Source organism: Tauraco erythrolophus, chromosome 2 (assembly GCF_009769465.1).
Source record: "Tauraco erythrolophus isolate bTauEry1 chromosome 2, bTauEry1.pri, whole genome shotgun sequence".
NCBI lineage: Eukaryota > Metazoa > Chordata > Aves > Musophagiformes > Musophagidae > Tauraco > Tauraco erythrolophus.
Genome location: NC_141466.1, coordinates 70,574,853 through 70,589,977, shown reverse-complemented (window position 1 = coordinate 70,589,977; position 15,125 = coordinate 70,574,853). Strand labels below are relative to the sequence as shown.

Genomic DNA, 15,125 nt, shown 5'->3' with positions numbered 1-15,125 from the left:
TGTCTGTCCTCGCTCTTCTCTGATTTAAGATATTTCCAGGACAAGCAGATAACCTTCAAGACAATGATTTCTAGGTACTGCAGCAACTCACCAGAAGTATTTAGACATATTGGTTGGAACTAGATGATCTTTAAGGTCCCTTCTAACTCAAACCATTCTATGATTCTATATAATTTTTGTATCAGAAGACATTTTTCAGTAAAACATAGATGACTGGCAGCTGGATGCAGTCTCGCTTTAATGCACATGTACGGAGTGTGCTCCATAATATAGATGTAATATGACTTCTTACAAAATAAACTCTGAAAATAGACTGAAAAAGCAATGGTTTTACCATAATTTCATTCAACCATTTAAATGACTGTCCATTTCAGGTGAGGCTTATCTTTTCCCCTCCTCTTCTAACTTCTTTAGGCTGTTTAGTAACCTGATCAATAAAAAGCAGCAATACATACTTGAGGAAGCTCATCAGAAACAATCATCATTTTACAGAACAAGGTCATGCTTGAAGTGAGAATTGTATGCAGAGAGACAACAGAGCTGTACAAGCAAAACGTGCAATACAAGAAAACCTCATAGCTCTGTTTTTGCAAGCATGAATTTCCTGTGAGCTGTTTTGTGCCCACAAAACACCAGTATGGATGTTGAGAGAGTCAGGCACTTCCCTTTCTTCTGGATGTCAGCTATCAGTCTTGGGAATAAAAACATGTTCTTTCCCTCCCCCCATAACTTCCTGGAACATTTCTGCATTATGAAAAGTTGCATAAATCTGTTCTCTGTAAGACAAAGCTGAACTAACATCTAACCCAGAAATTTCAGTCTCAGTTAGTTTTACACATCAGCATGAACTCTTACCCGCAGAGCACCATTCCTTGGTGTAAGGAGGTAACACAGCCAACTATGCAGTTCGTGTTGTTTCCACACACTCACATCCTAAACTAAATCATTCCTATCCCTAGCAGTTTAGCACAGCAGGAATTGATATAATGCCAGGAAAGATACAGAGAAGCAAAGGCACATGCAATGCAATTAGTTTTCATCCATCTTCAAAGACAGTAACATTTCTTCCTTTAAACTGCTTTGCTGTCAAATAGCAACTGTTCCACATCATGTAAATGGTCTACCAAGCTCGATATTCCATTTCTGGCTGTGTCCAATGGCTGATACTTCTAAGTAAAATGTGTGAACAACTAGAAACACATACATAAAACACTGCCTAGGATAAGGCAGGTAAGAACCACTTGAAGAGCTAACATCAGTCAGCATCCCGGTGTATTTTCAAGAAAACGTGCATTTTTCCATATACCATACCATATACTAGTAATTGCCTCTCACTGTTTTCTTGGGGTAAGGAGCTCTGCAGATGAATTCCATATGTAGCATTGCCTTCATATATTTTTCTCATTTTCTGATTATGTACGTTCTTTCCTAAGGTATAAAAAGTGAAGCATGCACCCCTACGTGCTCCTGCCATCATATATTATTTTTAAAAGTCAAAGTCTTCCTGGTTACTCCTACCAGTCAGCTTTTCCAGTTCATATTTATACACACATACAACAACACCTATATAATCACGTCAGCATTTCTTCTCTAGGCATCTTGACTGTCTGCGTGCTGTTTTGAAAGATATGAGGAGAATCAATTAATTATGCAGAAACTGTAAAATACTATAACCTAGACAAACAGGAGCATTGTATCTTCAACTTTTGCTAAATTTTCCTTTAACTAGGATTTTTGCCTACCATTCAACATATATCACATTTTAGTGAACTGTACAAGTAATGTATTTGTTTCTTCACATCACAAAGAGATTATTCATTTATAATTGGTTAATGCAGGTTTTTCACTGGTTAAGGTATATTTTCCCCAACCAACACGCTCCCTATTTATAATTTTTGCAAAAGAAATCAATTTACGTGCAAGTTTTCGCACCTCACTATGCAGCCAGCTACACTAAGATCAGCATTTTCCATTTTTATCAAGAGAGCACGAGACCTGTAATACTCCTCGCAGCAAGAGCTGGTAAGCCGTGACTTATTTTCAGCTTTCAGCCAGCTGTAAGTAAAGCTCTCGAGTCACGCTAGAAAGTCCCACGCACACGGCAGCCAGAGGAAAGCCGGCTTCACCTGCGCTCTGTGCAGACCAAATATTGTACGACTGCTAAGGCTGTGTCACGCAGGAGCTCATCCTGCCTCTCCGCGTGCTCACCCGCGCTGCCTCCGCATCGGGCAACGCCGCCACAAGACTCCCGGCTAACTGAGAGCGGGCAGAAGGAGCTTGTGTGGGCTTGCACAAGCGCCACGTTCTCGTTTTTAGTAACTGAGCAAAGAATAGGTGAAAACAGAATCTGGTAAGATTGTATTTAGTTCTAAATACGCTTTCTGAGCTTGGCAAAAGGTCTGGATGCTTTATCTATTATTTAACACAGTATCTAGGCATTTTGTACACTTTCATTATAAAGTAGAATACAAAGCTTAGCTCAATAGATACGTTTTATTTCCCAGAACCAGAGCCATAGTGTTTTACAATTAGTAAGCCCTTCCAATCCTTCTTTTTTTTTTTTTTTAAAATTTAGAAGTAGCATGTGTTTGTTACCATTCATCCACTTCACACTTAACCCTTCAAAACGAGTGAACTAACATTGCTGAGTCTTTCAGACTCCAATAATTGTTTTCCAGTACCATTTTTTCAATAGCTAAATCTTTGACAGCATTCTGTCTTGGTCCTAATCTTCATTGCTTCTTCAAAAGGAATAAATGTACTTCAGCTTTATAAAAAGAAAAAAAACTTCAGTCCAAAGATGAACTATGGAAGTTTCAACACACTGGGCTGTTTATTTCAACCCAACCACTGCCTGAAGTCCATCACTCATCTGAAATCAGCAATTTATTACCTACTTACTGCATAAGTAAGATTATATTTTTAATTTTCTTTTTCACAAAATTCTGTGAGCATTGGTTTTATTCTCTCACAATCTTTAAATTCATTATGGAAGAAATTTCTCTTTGGGAGTATTATTAGAGTAGCCATGACAAGATAAGCATCATTTATCCACAACTCTGAAAGGTGATCCTGTTTCAGTTACAATGAAAATAGTCCTAAATTATTTCTCCCCACAATCTTTTTCAGGGCTATTATTTGTCTAAGAAGGAAAATGGGAATTGGAATGGTAGAAGAATCATCTAAAAGTATTCCTTTATAAGTAAAACATACTTGGGCTTCATCCAGTTCCTCATCAAAGCAGAAATCATCAAGCATAGATGTTGCAAGGCTACAAAAATCCTCAAGTCTAAGATAATAGTACACTCTTCTCAGTTTCCAGAAATCCTTAGAAAACAATCAAGTTGAGTTTAAGTATGACGACTTCATGAGCAAAAACGTTGTCTGTGTGGATACACAAAAGCGAACTAGTTTAAATCCAAGAATAGACACCATAAAAGCAAAGCTCTTTCAAAAATAATTTATAAAGATACTCAATCATTGGAATACCTGTTACAAAGCACTAATTATAAAGATATTACAATAGCTGAAAAGGGAAACACACTTGTCAGCTTCAGTTAGCTGCACTCTCCTTGGAATAGTTTTTATCCTGTGCCAGTCTTTGGAATATCTCTGTTCTGCAAAACAAGAGTGAAAGCCAACCGTGTCCTGGGCTGCATCCAAAGCAGCGTGGGCAGCAGGTTGAGGGAGGTGATTCTGCCCCTCTGCTCTGCTCTTGTGAGACACACACACCCCCCCCCCCACCTCCACCAGTGCTGCATTCAGCTCTGGGGTCCCCAACACAAGAAGGACATGGAGCTGTTGGAGCGAGTCCAGAGGAGGCCACAAAGATGATCTGAGGGCTGGAGCACCTCTGCTATGGAGACAGACTGAGAGAGTTGGGGCTGCTCAGCCTGGAGAAGAGAAGGCTCCAGGGAGACCTTCCAGCAGCTTTCCAGGACCTAAAGGGGCTACAAGAAAGCTGGAGAGGGGCTTTGGACAAGGACATGTAGTGACAGGACAAGGGGCAATGGCTTTGAACTGAAAGAGGGGAGATTTCAATGAGATCTAAGGAAGAAATTCTTCCCTCTGAGGGTGGTGAGGCACTGGAACAAGTTGCCCAGAGAAGTTGTGGCTGCCCCATCCCTGGAAGGGATGGGGCAGGTTGGATGAGGCTTTGAGCAAGCTGGTGTAGTGGAAGGTGTCCCTGCCCATGGCAGGGGGGTTGGAACTAGATGATCTTTGAGGTCCCTTCCAACCCAAACCATTCTATGATTCTATAAACCAAAAATTTGACAGAAGTACACAGAGGTGAGCACTCCTTTCATTTTAAAGCATATTCTCTTAATAAAAAGGCTCAAAGGTGGTTTGTTGGGCAGATTTAATAAATGCTTTATTTTACAAATATCATGGCTCATTCACAAGCCTGTGCCAGACTAATACACAACTGATTTCTGAGCTTGTATCAGTTACACATCAATTACCGTAATGTCTGCAGTTTATAATAAAACTCCTTTGTATGACCTGTCAGAAATAATAATTTTTTAAGTCTTTTTAATAGATCTTGTTTGGGAAATGTAAAATGACAGCACAAGCAAATCGATTGTATAAAAAAAAAAGCTGTAAAAGAACCTAGAGTTAGAGTATATTTGGAGGTCTTTCAAAAAATTAATTCCTACAAACATTGCAATTGTTGCCTAGGACTTATCTATTCACTTCAATCAAAAGGAGTTCACACCCTCTTTCAAGCCCGAGCCACCAAGTAATAATGCTGTGAGTAATCTTTGCAGCACACAGTAAATCCCGTGCTGATAAAGAAACTTTAGCCTTGACCTTTGCAACAGAGAGAACAGACAGCTACATGAGGCAAACAAGAAGTCGACAAGTCATGCTAATGATGTCATTCATTTACAGCGAATCCCTGGAGGTGCACATATCTTTGAGAGGGAAGATTTTGATTTAAAGAGGTGATTTGGGGAAGTTTGTGATAAAACTCAAGATTCTGTAGCAAATAATTTTGTGAAAGTAACTAAAGAAAAGGTTGACCATTTCCACGCAGTATAATTTTCATTTTAATATGAAAAACCACCACTCAACCAAACCCATCCCGCAATAGCCCATGGTTAGTAACAAAGCCTACCCAGCCTGGAGGTCATCCGACGGATTTTAAAATTGATCCTTTCTACGTGATCAGATTATTGAAACCTGCACTGCACTATTAAGGATTGCTCAATAAAATAACTGCTGCACTTCTCTATCTCAGTAAAGTTCATTACTTGGTTAAGGAATAACTAACAGGAGGATGCTGATTTTTGAAGTTGTATGAAAAGAGACTTCTTTTTTTGAGTGTTTTACATGCATTTATGAGTCTTCAAGTCTCTAAAGAAATGTGTAAATAATATATTTAGTTTGTAGACGCAGGAGAAAGTGAGGTCAATCAGTTATCACCTGGATTTTCAAAACATTCCTTAATTTTTAATGCAAAATTTGAAACAACTAGAGGCACTCTTTTTCGAAGACCTGAAAATGTTTCAGTGACAATTACATCAACACAATTCACTACCTCCAAAAGTCAGGTCCCACGCACCTCAAGTTGCATACCTGTCAAAACATGAAATACGTAAAGAGAGTGGACATTTCTGACTACTTCTGTACACATTCATTCCCAGGTCCCATGGGAAACGGGAAGGCGAGGTGGATGTATCACCTCGGAACTCCAAAGCCTGCTTCTCCTCTTTAACTCAGAGACAATCGAAAACAATACATCAGGTGTTTGCCATTTTAACTGATCTGACCAGCAGAGATTTTTTGCAGATGGACAGATGCACATGTAGATCTCTGGCCTGCGAGGATCACCTTGGCGAAATAGGACAAATATGTGCAACTGTGTCACAGACTAATTAATCCATTCAACTATTCAGTTACACCTACCCATCTCCCAGACTTGGTTCTAACGGAGAGGAGAGAAGTGGGAAAACATGCATATTTCCAAAAGTCATTGGCTGTTTTTTCCAAATGTCACTCCCTGCCACAGCATGCTGAGTCATGACAAGTGGGGGCATGACAGCACAGATTTCTATTTCTAAAATTCTTTTCCCAGTTGCTAAAGTGACCCTGGCATCTTAATGATAAATGCAGCAAAGCTCTTACGATTTTCAAATCCACCCTGCTTTGCAAGCATCTACAGAGTGTATTTACAATATTATTTATTTAAGTAAAAGCACCCTAGGTCTGCCAGAATCCCTTCAGCTACTTTAGACACTAGACAAGTCTGAAATCAAAATGAATTATTTTATAGTACAAGGCAAAGTTGTTGACAGTGAATTTGGAAACAGAAGCAGAACCTAAGCATAAACTAACCCCAAAATCTAGAAAAAAATGTAACTAAAACTAACCATTTCCTTGAGCTGATATTTAAGATTCCTCTGATGGAGCTGTAGAAGCCAAGACAATTTAGCAGCAGCCTCCCTCAAGGGTATTACATTCCAGATAGGACCCTGTTCCAAATCCTCACTAGTCCAACTATGTTTTTCAGATATGCTGTCTCACTGTTTGCAGGCAAATCTTTAGTGGAGTTAATGGGCCTCCACTTTTCCCTCTTCTATTAAATCACCCCATATAAATTTACTATGCTTCCTGCTCAGATTAGCAATGGGTATTTGTGCAAATGCAAATGAAGTATTCTTCGGTCTGGCACGCTGGTTTCTCACACCAGGCTCACCATCTCATCTGGGACATCAACCAAAGTAATTGCCAACCCATTCCTCCCTTGCCAGCGGGCACGATTTGCATGATGAGTTCTCTCATAGACGCAGTATGAACATTTTTTAAACATGTATTAGTGAGTATAAACTATGCAGCATTTGATTGGCGGCCATGTTTTAGAGAAACTACGAATAACACTCTTAATCCAGCCCTGGCTGACTACGCTTCTGACAATCTCAATTTCCTGCCATTTTTAGCCGTTTGAAAGGCTCACATCAACATAGGTATTTGGCAGCTAAACAACACACAAGTTTCTGGAGGAGGCAGATATCAATACAAACAAAAACCGCCCACCACGCACAGCCTGTTTGATTTTAAGTAACTAATTAAAGCTCCAGCCCCACTGTCTGTAATAAGTCTTCCAGCTGATGACAACAGAAAGTACATCTTGCAACTGATGATCTCTCTGCTCTTCCATTTTGTACCACTTGGGTTTGAGAAGTTTAAATTACCAGAGATTAGGTAAAGAATACTTGTACTGACCACTGACAACAGTTCAGCTTTACATGAAAAAGCTATGATACGTTGCATTTAAACAAAGATCTTCTATGCGTGCGACGGACTTTTTCTCATTTCTGTCACTCTTAGGATGACTTCCTTTTTTTCTTTTTCCCCTAGAAAACAGATCATGATTGACTGTACATGTCCCGTAAGGGGTTTTGCTTTTTTCCTGCACCCCTGTTACTTTGTTTCATGCATACGTTTTTCCATTGCCTCCCCTTGCAAACAAGCAATAAATTAAGTAGTCACAACCTTAACCCTGTCAATTATTACAGGACTTTTTGGTTTCACAGTAGTTTAACAAATTGATGCCAGTTCCAACATAAATTGGTCCCTACCCTTAGCCACCTTTCCAGGTATTTTTGATGCATGTAATGCCCCACTGTCAAGACACTCCTAGAGCTACAACTCTCCAGGACGTTCCCATTCCCCTTCTTATACTATGAATCTAAGTCCCTTAGGAGACAATAATTGGGAAAATTAATTTCATCCCAAAACGACAAACTCTGCTCAAATTATTTTGCAGATGTAAATTTCTACTGTTCCATAATATCATATGAGAAGAAATGAAACACTTCATGGACTCATTAATTGCTACCACATTGTTTAGAGCAGGAAGCAAACGTGGTAAGCACTAGGTTTTCAAAGCATCTTCCCAGCATGGTAAAATCAGCCTTATTTTACAGATGATGGCAATTATATTGCAGAAAGAATACATATTATTTTTTAAATTGAATGCCTTTCATCAAGGACTACATTTCCTAGCTGTTAGCCTCATATTTCATTTACAAAACCTGACCTTCCTAATTCAAAAATCTTACCTGGCATCTCCTTTTGAAAGGTTGGTGTTTACAGGATGAAGAATAACCTTGTTTGCATCCACATCCACCACACATTTTGTATGCAGATCAAGCTCTATAAAGAAATGAGAAAGTGTCAAGTGCTGCTGCTAAAGTACTAGGATTATATACACCATTACTTCCTCCAGACACCAAATTTATTCATGCAGTCTGACAGCCACCCATCAGCTAGAGAATAGAAACAGGACTATTGCCAAATTCCACTTCTAGAGAGATTCTGACGGGATGGATCCTGTCCAGCTTTAAAGTGTGCACTCTTTTCAAAACAAGAAAGAGCACTAAGGTTTTACTGAAGGACAATCAGCATATCCAAGGCAGTATGAAATTTCTTCTGGGGAAAGAATCATTAGGCACGGTACCACTTTGACAGCTCTTCTTATTGCAGTCTCAATGCCTCACACACTCAGAGGGAAAGCTGCCCCTACCATCTGCAGCACATTTTCCCCGGCCGCTGTCGAAATACTGCAGCATGCCATGCCAGCTGTCAGTCCTGAGGCACCTGCTCGGAGAAATTTGAGTCCCATCAAAAATAATTTAGGTGTGAGCATGTAGAAAAGGGGCTTATCCTTCCCCACAGGCTCCCAGTCAGCTGGAAAACCCAACACTTTCAAATGATGCTAAGCAATGGGATATATACTATGAGTAATAAGAATATTTGGAATGGATGAGAATTCTCAGCCGTACAGGCAGGGAAAACAAAATAAAAGCTTCAGATAACACTGACAACTGTCCAAGGTATCCACCCAATGACAAATGGAGTTAGATACAGAAAAAAAGCACACAGTGACTTGCAATCAAAGTCACTGCCTACAGACACAGGGGCCTGGACATAAACAAGCCCTGTCCTACGTTCTTACACTCATGCTGAACCTGGAAAGTGCACCCAAGCACCGATACCCATAAACATGACATGCCAACCACACCCAGCAGGCACTCCGCAACGCCCAGACACGCTGTGATGACGAGGGGCTACGCTGCATAACCTCCTATGGGGTTCAGCACCTCAGCAGAATCACCGAAATATGCTCCTGTCTAATCATGTTAATTATAATCCTCATCCTCCTTCATCTCTGCTCTTTCCTTCTCTGTCACCTGTACTTGCTCTTTCACCTTACAGCACCTCATAAACTCAGACTGCAAATCTCTCAGGCAAAGACCGCAGATCTTAATTATTGCATGGCACCTTGCAGACTTCTCGCTGCTGTTAAATAACATAATAAGAGGAGGAAGTTTCTTTCATTGACGTTTTTTGAAAGAAATGTTATAGCCTTTTGCTATTTGAAACACAACAAAGCAAGCTGAAGCTCGAGATTACCGGCCATAGCAGGCAGTCACATGAAACTGAAATCCTTCCGAACAAAACTACTCCTCTGTTATTAAACTGTGCTTTTGTAGAAGGAAGACAGGCAAGTTTGAGAAGCTAATGTTTATTTTAATTTCACTCCACACCCTGAAAGCCAATTTACCTATCATTAATATGTAATTCATGCTTGCTTAGATGAAATTATATTCTTCCTATGCCCCATATCCGACAAGCCACTTTATCTTGGTCTGGCTGGTTAGTGATTAACATGCTGTACTGCAGCAACCTGTTTTTCCTCAGCTATTGAAGAAGGGTTTTATAAGCTACTTCCCTCATGCAAAGCATAAGGCATGTGCACTCTGTATATAAGCAGTATGGTCATTGGCATGTTTTTTAACCTGCCTGCTGATGGCAGATTTTACATCCACAACTGCTCACTGGACTCAAGGTCTTGCGAGCATTTATTAACTCTTTGTTTGTGAAATACCTTTAAGAAAGCACACAGACAGGATACAAGAGTTCCTTGAACTCACATGTTCTCACAGGCAAAGACAGACTCAAAGCCAATTAATCACATACAACATACCTTGTCTGATGATCGTCATCACAAAGGTAACGTTAAAATCCCTCAACCAGGCATCGTGCAGACAAAATGTGGTGAGTCAACCTAACAGGTATTGCTAAATGGGGAAGCCTCAGACCTTCCTTCTGACAGCCTGTGCCTGCTGATCACCTTCCAACACTTCTGTGCTCACCTGACTGCTCTGCAAGTCACTTTAATTTACTTTAAGACCAGAAAACTACCCAACATGAAAAATGGATGTATTCAGACACACAGAAAGTTACATCAGCACAGTGAAAGGTCTGAAGAACCACCTGAAGAGCTGGCTCATCTTAGGCAGCGTTTTATGTATGTGTCTCTAGTTGTTCACACATTTTAATTAGAAGTATCAGCTGTTGGACCCAGCCAGAAATTGAACATCAAGCTTGGCAGACCATTTCGTAGAATCATAGAATGGTTTGGGTTGGAAGGGATCTTCAAGAACATCTAGTTCCAACCCCTCTGCCATGGGCAAGGACACCTTCCACTACACCAGGTTGCTCAAAGCCTCATTCAATCTGGCCTTGAACACTTCCAGGGATGGGGCAGCCACAACTTCTCTGGGCAACCTGTTCCAGTGCCTCACCACCCTCAGAGGGAAGAATTTCTTCCTTAGATCTAATAAAAATCTCCCTTCTTTCAGTTTAAAGCCATTGCCCCGTGTCCTGTCACTACACACCCTTGTCCAAAGCCCCTCTCCAGCTTTCTTTGAGGCCTCCTTTAAGTACCGGAAGACTGCTGGAAGGTCTCCCTGGAGCCTTCTCTTCTCCAGGCTGAACAGTCCCAACTCTCTCAGTCTGTCTCCATAGCAGAAGTGCTCCAGCCCTCGAACCATCTTCGTGACCTCCTCTGGACTCGCTCCAACAGCTCCATATCCTTCTTATGTTGGGGACCCCAGAGCTGAACGCAGCACTGCAGGGGAGGGTCTCCTGAGAGCAGAGTAGAGGGGCAGAATCACCTCCCTCGACCTGCTGCCAACACTGCTTTGGATGCAGCCCAGGACACGGTTGGCTTTCTGGGCTGCCAGCGCACATTGCCGGCTCCTGTTGAGCTTCTCATCATGCAATACTCCCAAGTCCTTCTCCTCAGGGCTGCTCTCAATTCATTCTCCACCCAGCCTGTACTTGTGCTTGGGATTGCCCCGACCCATGTGCAGGACCTTGCACTTGGCCTGTAGAATTTCACGAGGTTCGCATGGGCCCACCTCTCCAGCCTGTCAAGGTTCCTCTAGATTGTGTCCCTTGAGAGCAAGACCTTCTCCCAGCAGGGATGAACTGCTACATCAGCTCATAGTGTCCCATGGAAAACTCCTAAGAAACAGTTATATTGAGCCTCTAGGCAGGGTTATGTATCTAGACAGCCTTAAGGTTAATTATCCCAGTTACCTTGACAAAAGACTCACATAGCAGCTCTCCCTTTAGCTGAAGAAATAGTTTAAATTCTGTTTTAATAGCATATCCTACACTTTCTACAAATTCTGGCTCCATTACAAAGCATGTTCTTTGACAGATTTCTGATTTCTTTAATGCTTCCGGTAGGTCGAGAGACAAATGTTACATTAGCCACTACTGAAACTCTTATCATCATAATTTCCACCTCATTAAGTTTTTAATATTACTAGAACAGGTTAGCCTTATAGACGAATTATCTTCCTGTTCTTTTGGATATGATCACACATGGACTCCACCCTTACTTTTACTAGTTTCAATGTCTCCTCAGTAAGCACTGTACTTGCTGCCCCTGAACAACAACCAAAATTAGGATGCATCAAGATAAGAAGATAAGCACACAAGTTCAAAACCACTGATTAGTTCATCTTGTAGTAAGGACTCATTTGGCAAGGCTTGGTATTATTATTTCTTTCAACTATTTTTTTTTTTCCCCAGGTAGCACAAAATTTAGGAGAAGTTAGAAAATGACAGAAGTAGCTCACTATCAAACTTTGGAGATTTATCACAAATCTTGTAGCTCAACAAAATCTCACTTATTGCTAACCTGCTTCTACCTTCAGTCATTACCAAGCAAACACAATCAACTAGTCATTTGCTTCATCAAATCAAGAAACTATTTGCTAATTGCTTTTTGAAAAATTAAAACTCAAACTCTTATCATCTCAAGATACATTTATTGCAGGGAATGAAAGCATCTTTCATAGCTTCGGAATAAGAGAGCTGTGACATCCATAACAAAAGGGTAACGCGTATCTTAGTCACTATTCCACATTTACATTTCATAGCTGTCGAAGTGTTAAGCAAAGCTGAGATGAGCACAAGAATGATTGTTAAGTTATGTATGTCCAAGCTACTCACAGAGTCTCTTGGATAACTTTTTATTTTACTTGTGAAACTGGAAGATGGGGCTTGAAGGAGGCCATTCTCCTTCCCATTTCCTTTGTTTTCTCAACTCCTCACAAAAGTTTTCTAAGATAATAAAAACTGGGATTCAAGCAACGCAGATCTTAGCTGAAACCATACTCATATGTAAATCCTAAATGACTACACCTTCAATAAGCCTTATGAGTGTTGTAAAAAGAATTCGCACCACCCGTGTACGCTTCGGATTTTTCACTAGTTGTCCTGGTTTCCACTGAGACAGAGTTAGTTTTTCTTTTTAGCAGAAGATCTCTGTGTTTTGGATTTAGTTTGGGATTCCTTATGAGAAGAAGGTTGATAGTGCACTGATGTTGATAGTTGGTGCTGAGCCACCAAGGACCTTTCAGCTTCCCATGTTTTTCCAGTGTGCAGGAGCACAACAGGCTGGGGGGCCCCCAACTCTTAACTTATGATTTGAACTTAGACTTACGATTGAGTGCCAAATTGGCCAATGGAGTATTCCATATCATGCAACATCACGCCCAGCGTATAGATGAGGGTTGATTGGGAAGTTTGGAATTCTCTTATGATGGCTCCCTCTCGGACTCCTGGTCTCGCAGAGTTCTATCTCTCTCTCTCGCTCTCTTTTTGGGTCTCTCCCTCATCTGGGATTGCGGTGTCAGGACTTATCTGTTTCAGGATCGTTTGCTGGGACAAGACAGGTGTTGGTCATGGGGTGGTGAGCAATTATACTGTGCATCACTTGTTTGTATATATTTTAATATATTAATATAATAATATTTTATCATTATTACTTTTAATTTTATATTATTATTATTAAATTATTCTTATTTCAACCCACGAGTCTCCTTCCCTTTTCTCCTTTAATTCTCTTCCTCAATCCCCAGGCGTCAGGGAGGGCGAGCGAGTGGCTGCGTGGCATTTAGTTACCAGCCAGGTTAAACCGCTACACTAGCCTAAGAAATTCCGTGCGTTTCAAAGAGGGTGGAAAACTCAGTAAGCAAGAGAGAGAAAAAAAAACAAACAGAAGCAGTGTATCACCACGTGCAAAGACAGATTCAGCAGACTAGAGAAGCACTGGTATATTCCCAACAACAGGTAGGAGTTTACATTCCCTCTGTAACAGCAGTCACGTGTCTGGTAATCATAAACTTAACATAGCAGATTTTCCGCAACAATGTTAGGAAACACCAGCTTTAAAACATACTAAACAGGCTTGGAGCAGAGACAGAGAGTATAAGTGAACCTTGGAGGAAGGAGAGAGGAGTATTTTGGAAAATGTGGGACGTTTTCAACTGTGGGAAACCTCCACCTTCATTTATGGATCAGTTAAGGAACTGTCTTCATAGATTAGCTGCAATTAATGACTGGTTGGATAATGATGTACCCAACTCACTCACCCTAGCAGGGCACAGAATCAAACCCAGCTGCATCAGGTGGCGTAATGGAAATGTCCAAAGTGCCATGCAGTGATACTGGAGCTTTTTCAGCCTCTACCCTAAAAAGTCATCCCACCTTTAAGGTGACTGTATCTCAGAACCAAACAAAATGATCCTAATAGATAGCTTTCAGAGTAGCTTGAAATAATCTTAAAATGAAAGATGATACAGTAAACAAATTTATCTGCAATTTATTAAACTAATGGTTGGGACCATGGCATCATAACGGCTTTTAGTATAACAGCCACAGTAGCTGAAAAGTCTGTTACAACTTACTTGACCTTCCATATTTTCCAATTTGTATACTCTATTTTTTCACATTGTATAAGATGAATTAAGGGAATGCATTTCCCAATTCATCAAGAGCCTTTAATTCCATACAAATTTTTCCATCGGATTTCAAGTTAAGAAATTAGTTTCTGATGCTTGACAGTTTTTCAGCCCTTTCAAATACCATTTGATCCTGAACCCCACTGAAACAAAGATGTGAACCTGGTGTTATAACATAGGCTGAATAAAATATTGTGACAGATTCCTTCTGGTCCCACTACCAGGTTTAAGGCAGCTGCACTCACACTGACACTTGAGGTCCTCTTGGAGACATGACATTGAGCTCCATAGTGTCACTGGGAACCAGCATGACTGCACTTGTAGAGTTTCAGAAAAGCTAAGTGAAGTACAAAAAATAAAATGTGAAAGGTTTAAAGTACATGTGCTAAGCTCCTAAGCCAAAACTGGCCCCAAATACAAAAGCATAAAATAATCTCCTGTAAAGACAGACGATAGAAATTTTGTATTTTAAATTGCCAGTAGATTTTCAGGAGATTAACATTCCCTTCAAGGTTAGAACTGGAATGTTGTGGCCTGAGCCTTCAATTGCAGTAAGAAATAAGAGTTGGTTTCTTGTACCTTTCTTCGTCAAAAAAAAAAAAAAAAAAAAGCAAATGGCAATAACACTGAGAAATGTTTAAATAATAACTTCAAAATATTTAAAAGTTTATTTATCACACAGATTAAACAAATGCCACCTAAAAAAAAAAAGAGGCTGCTGTTTGTTTTTTTGTTTTTGTTGTAAAAAGAAATCTGAAAGCAAGTTCAAACACAACAGGTCCTAAAGTCTCCCTGCCAATGTTTGTTGCCTTAGAGTGACTTTTCTCTTTGCCCTTTGCTCTGTAAAAGCCAACACAAATAAGGGAAAAACTAACTGACTATACGAGAGAGTGAAAATAACTTACACCTAAATGACAACTCTAAGAGCTTAAATGGAAAAAAATAGTTTGTGTAATAGCACTTTTAGGCCATTCATTATAAGACATAGTAAAAGACACATTCTGGACAAAAATA

General features: G+C 40.3%; 1 protein-coding gene across 3 annotated transcripts in view; it reads right to left on the bottom strand.

Moving 5' to 3' along the window:
* Positions 1-15,125, bottom strand: part of KIF13B (kinesin family member 13B) — a 144,422-nt gene that overhangs the window by 123,864 nt on the left and 5,433 nt on the right. For all 3 annotated transcript variants that reach the window (XM_086631449.1, XM_086631448.1, XM_086631450.1), the window contains exon 2: positions 8,067-8,160. In XM_086631449.1, coding sequence (XP_086487575.1) covers positions 8,067-8,160 — 94 coding nt within the window. The remainder of the gene's footprint in view (positions 1-8,066; positions 8,161-15,125) is intronic.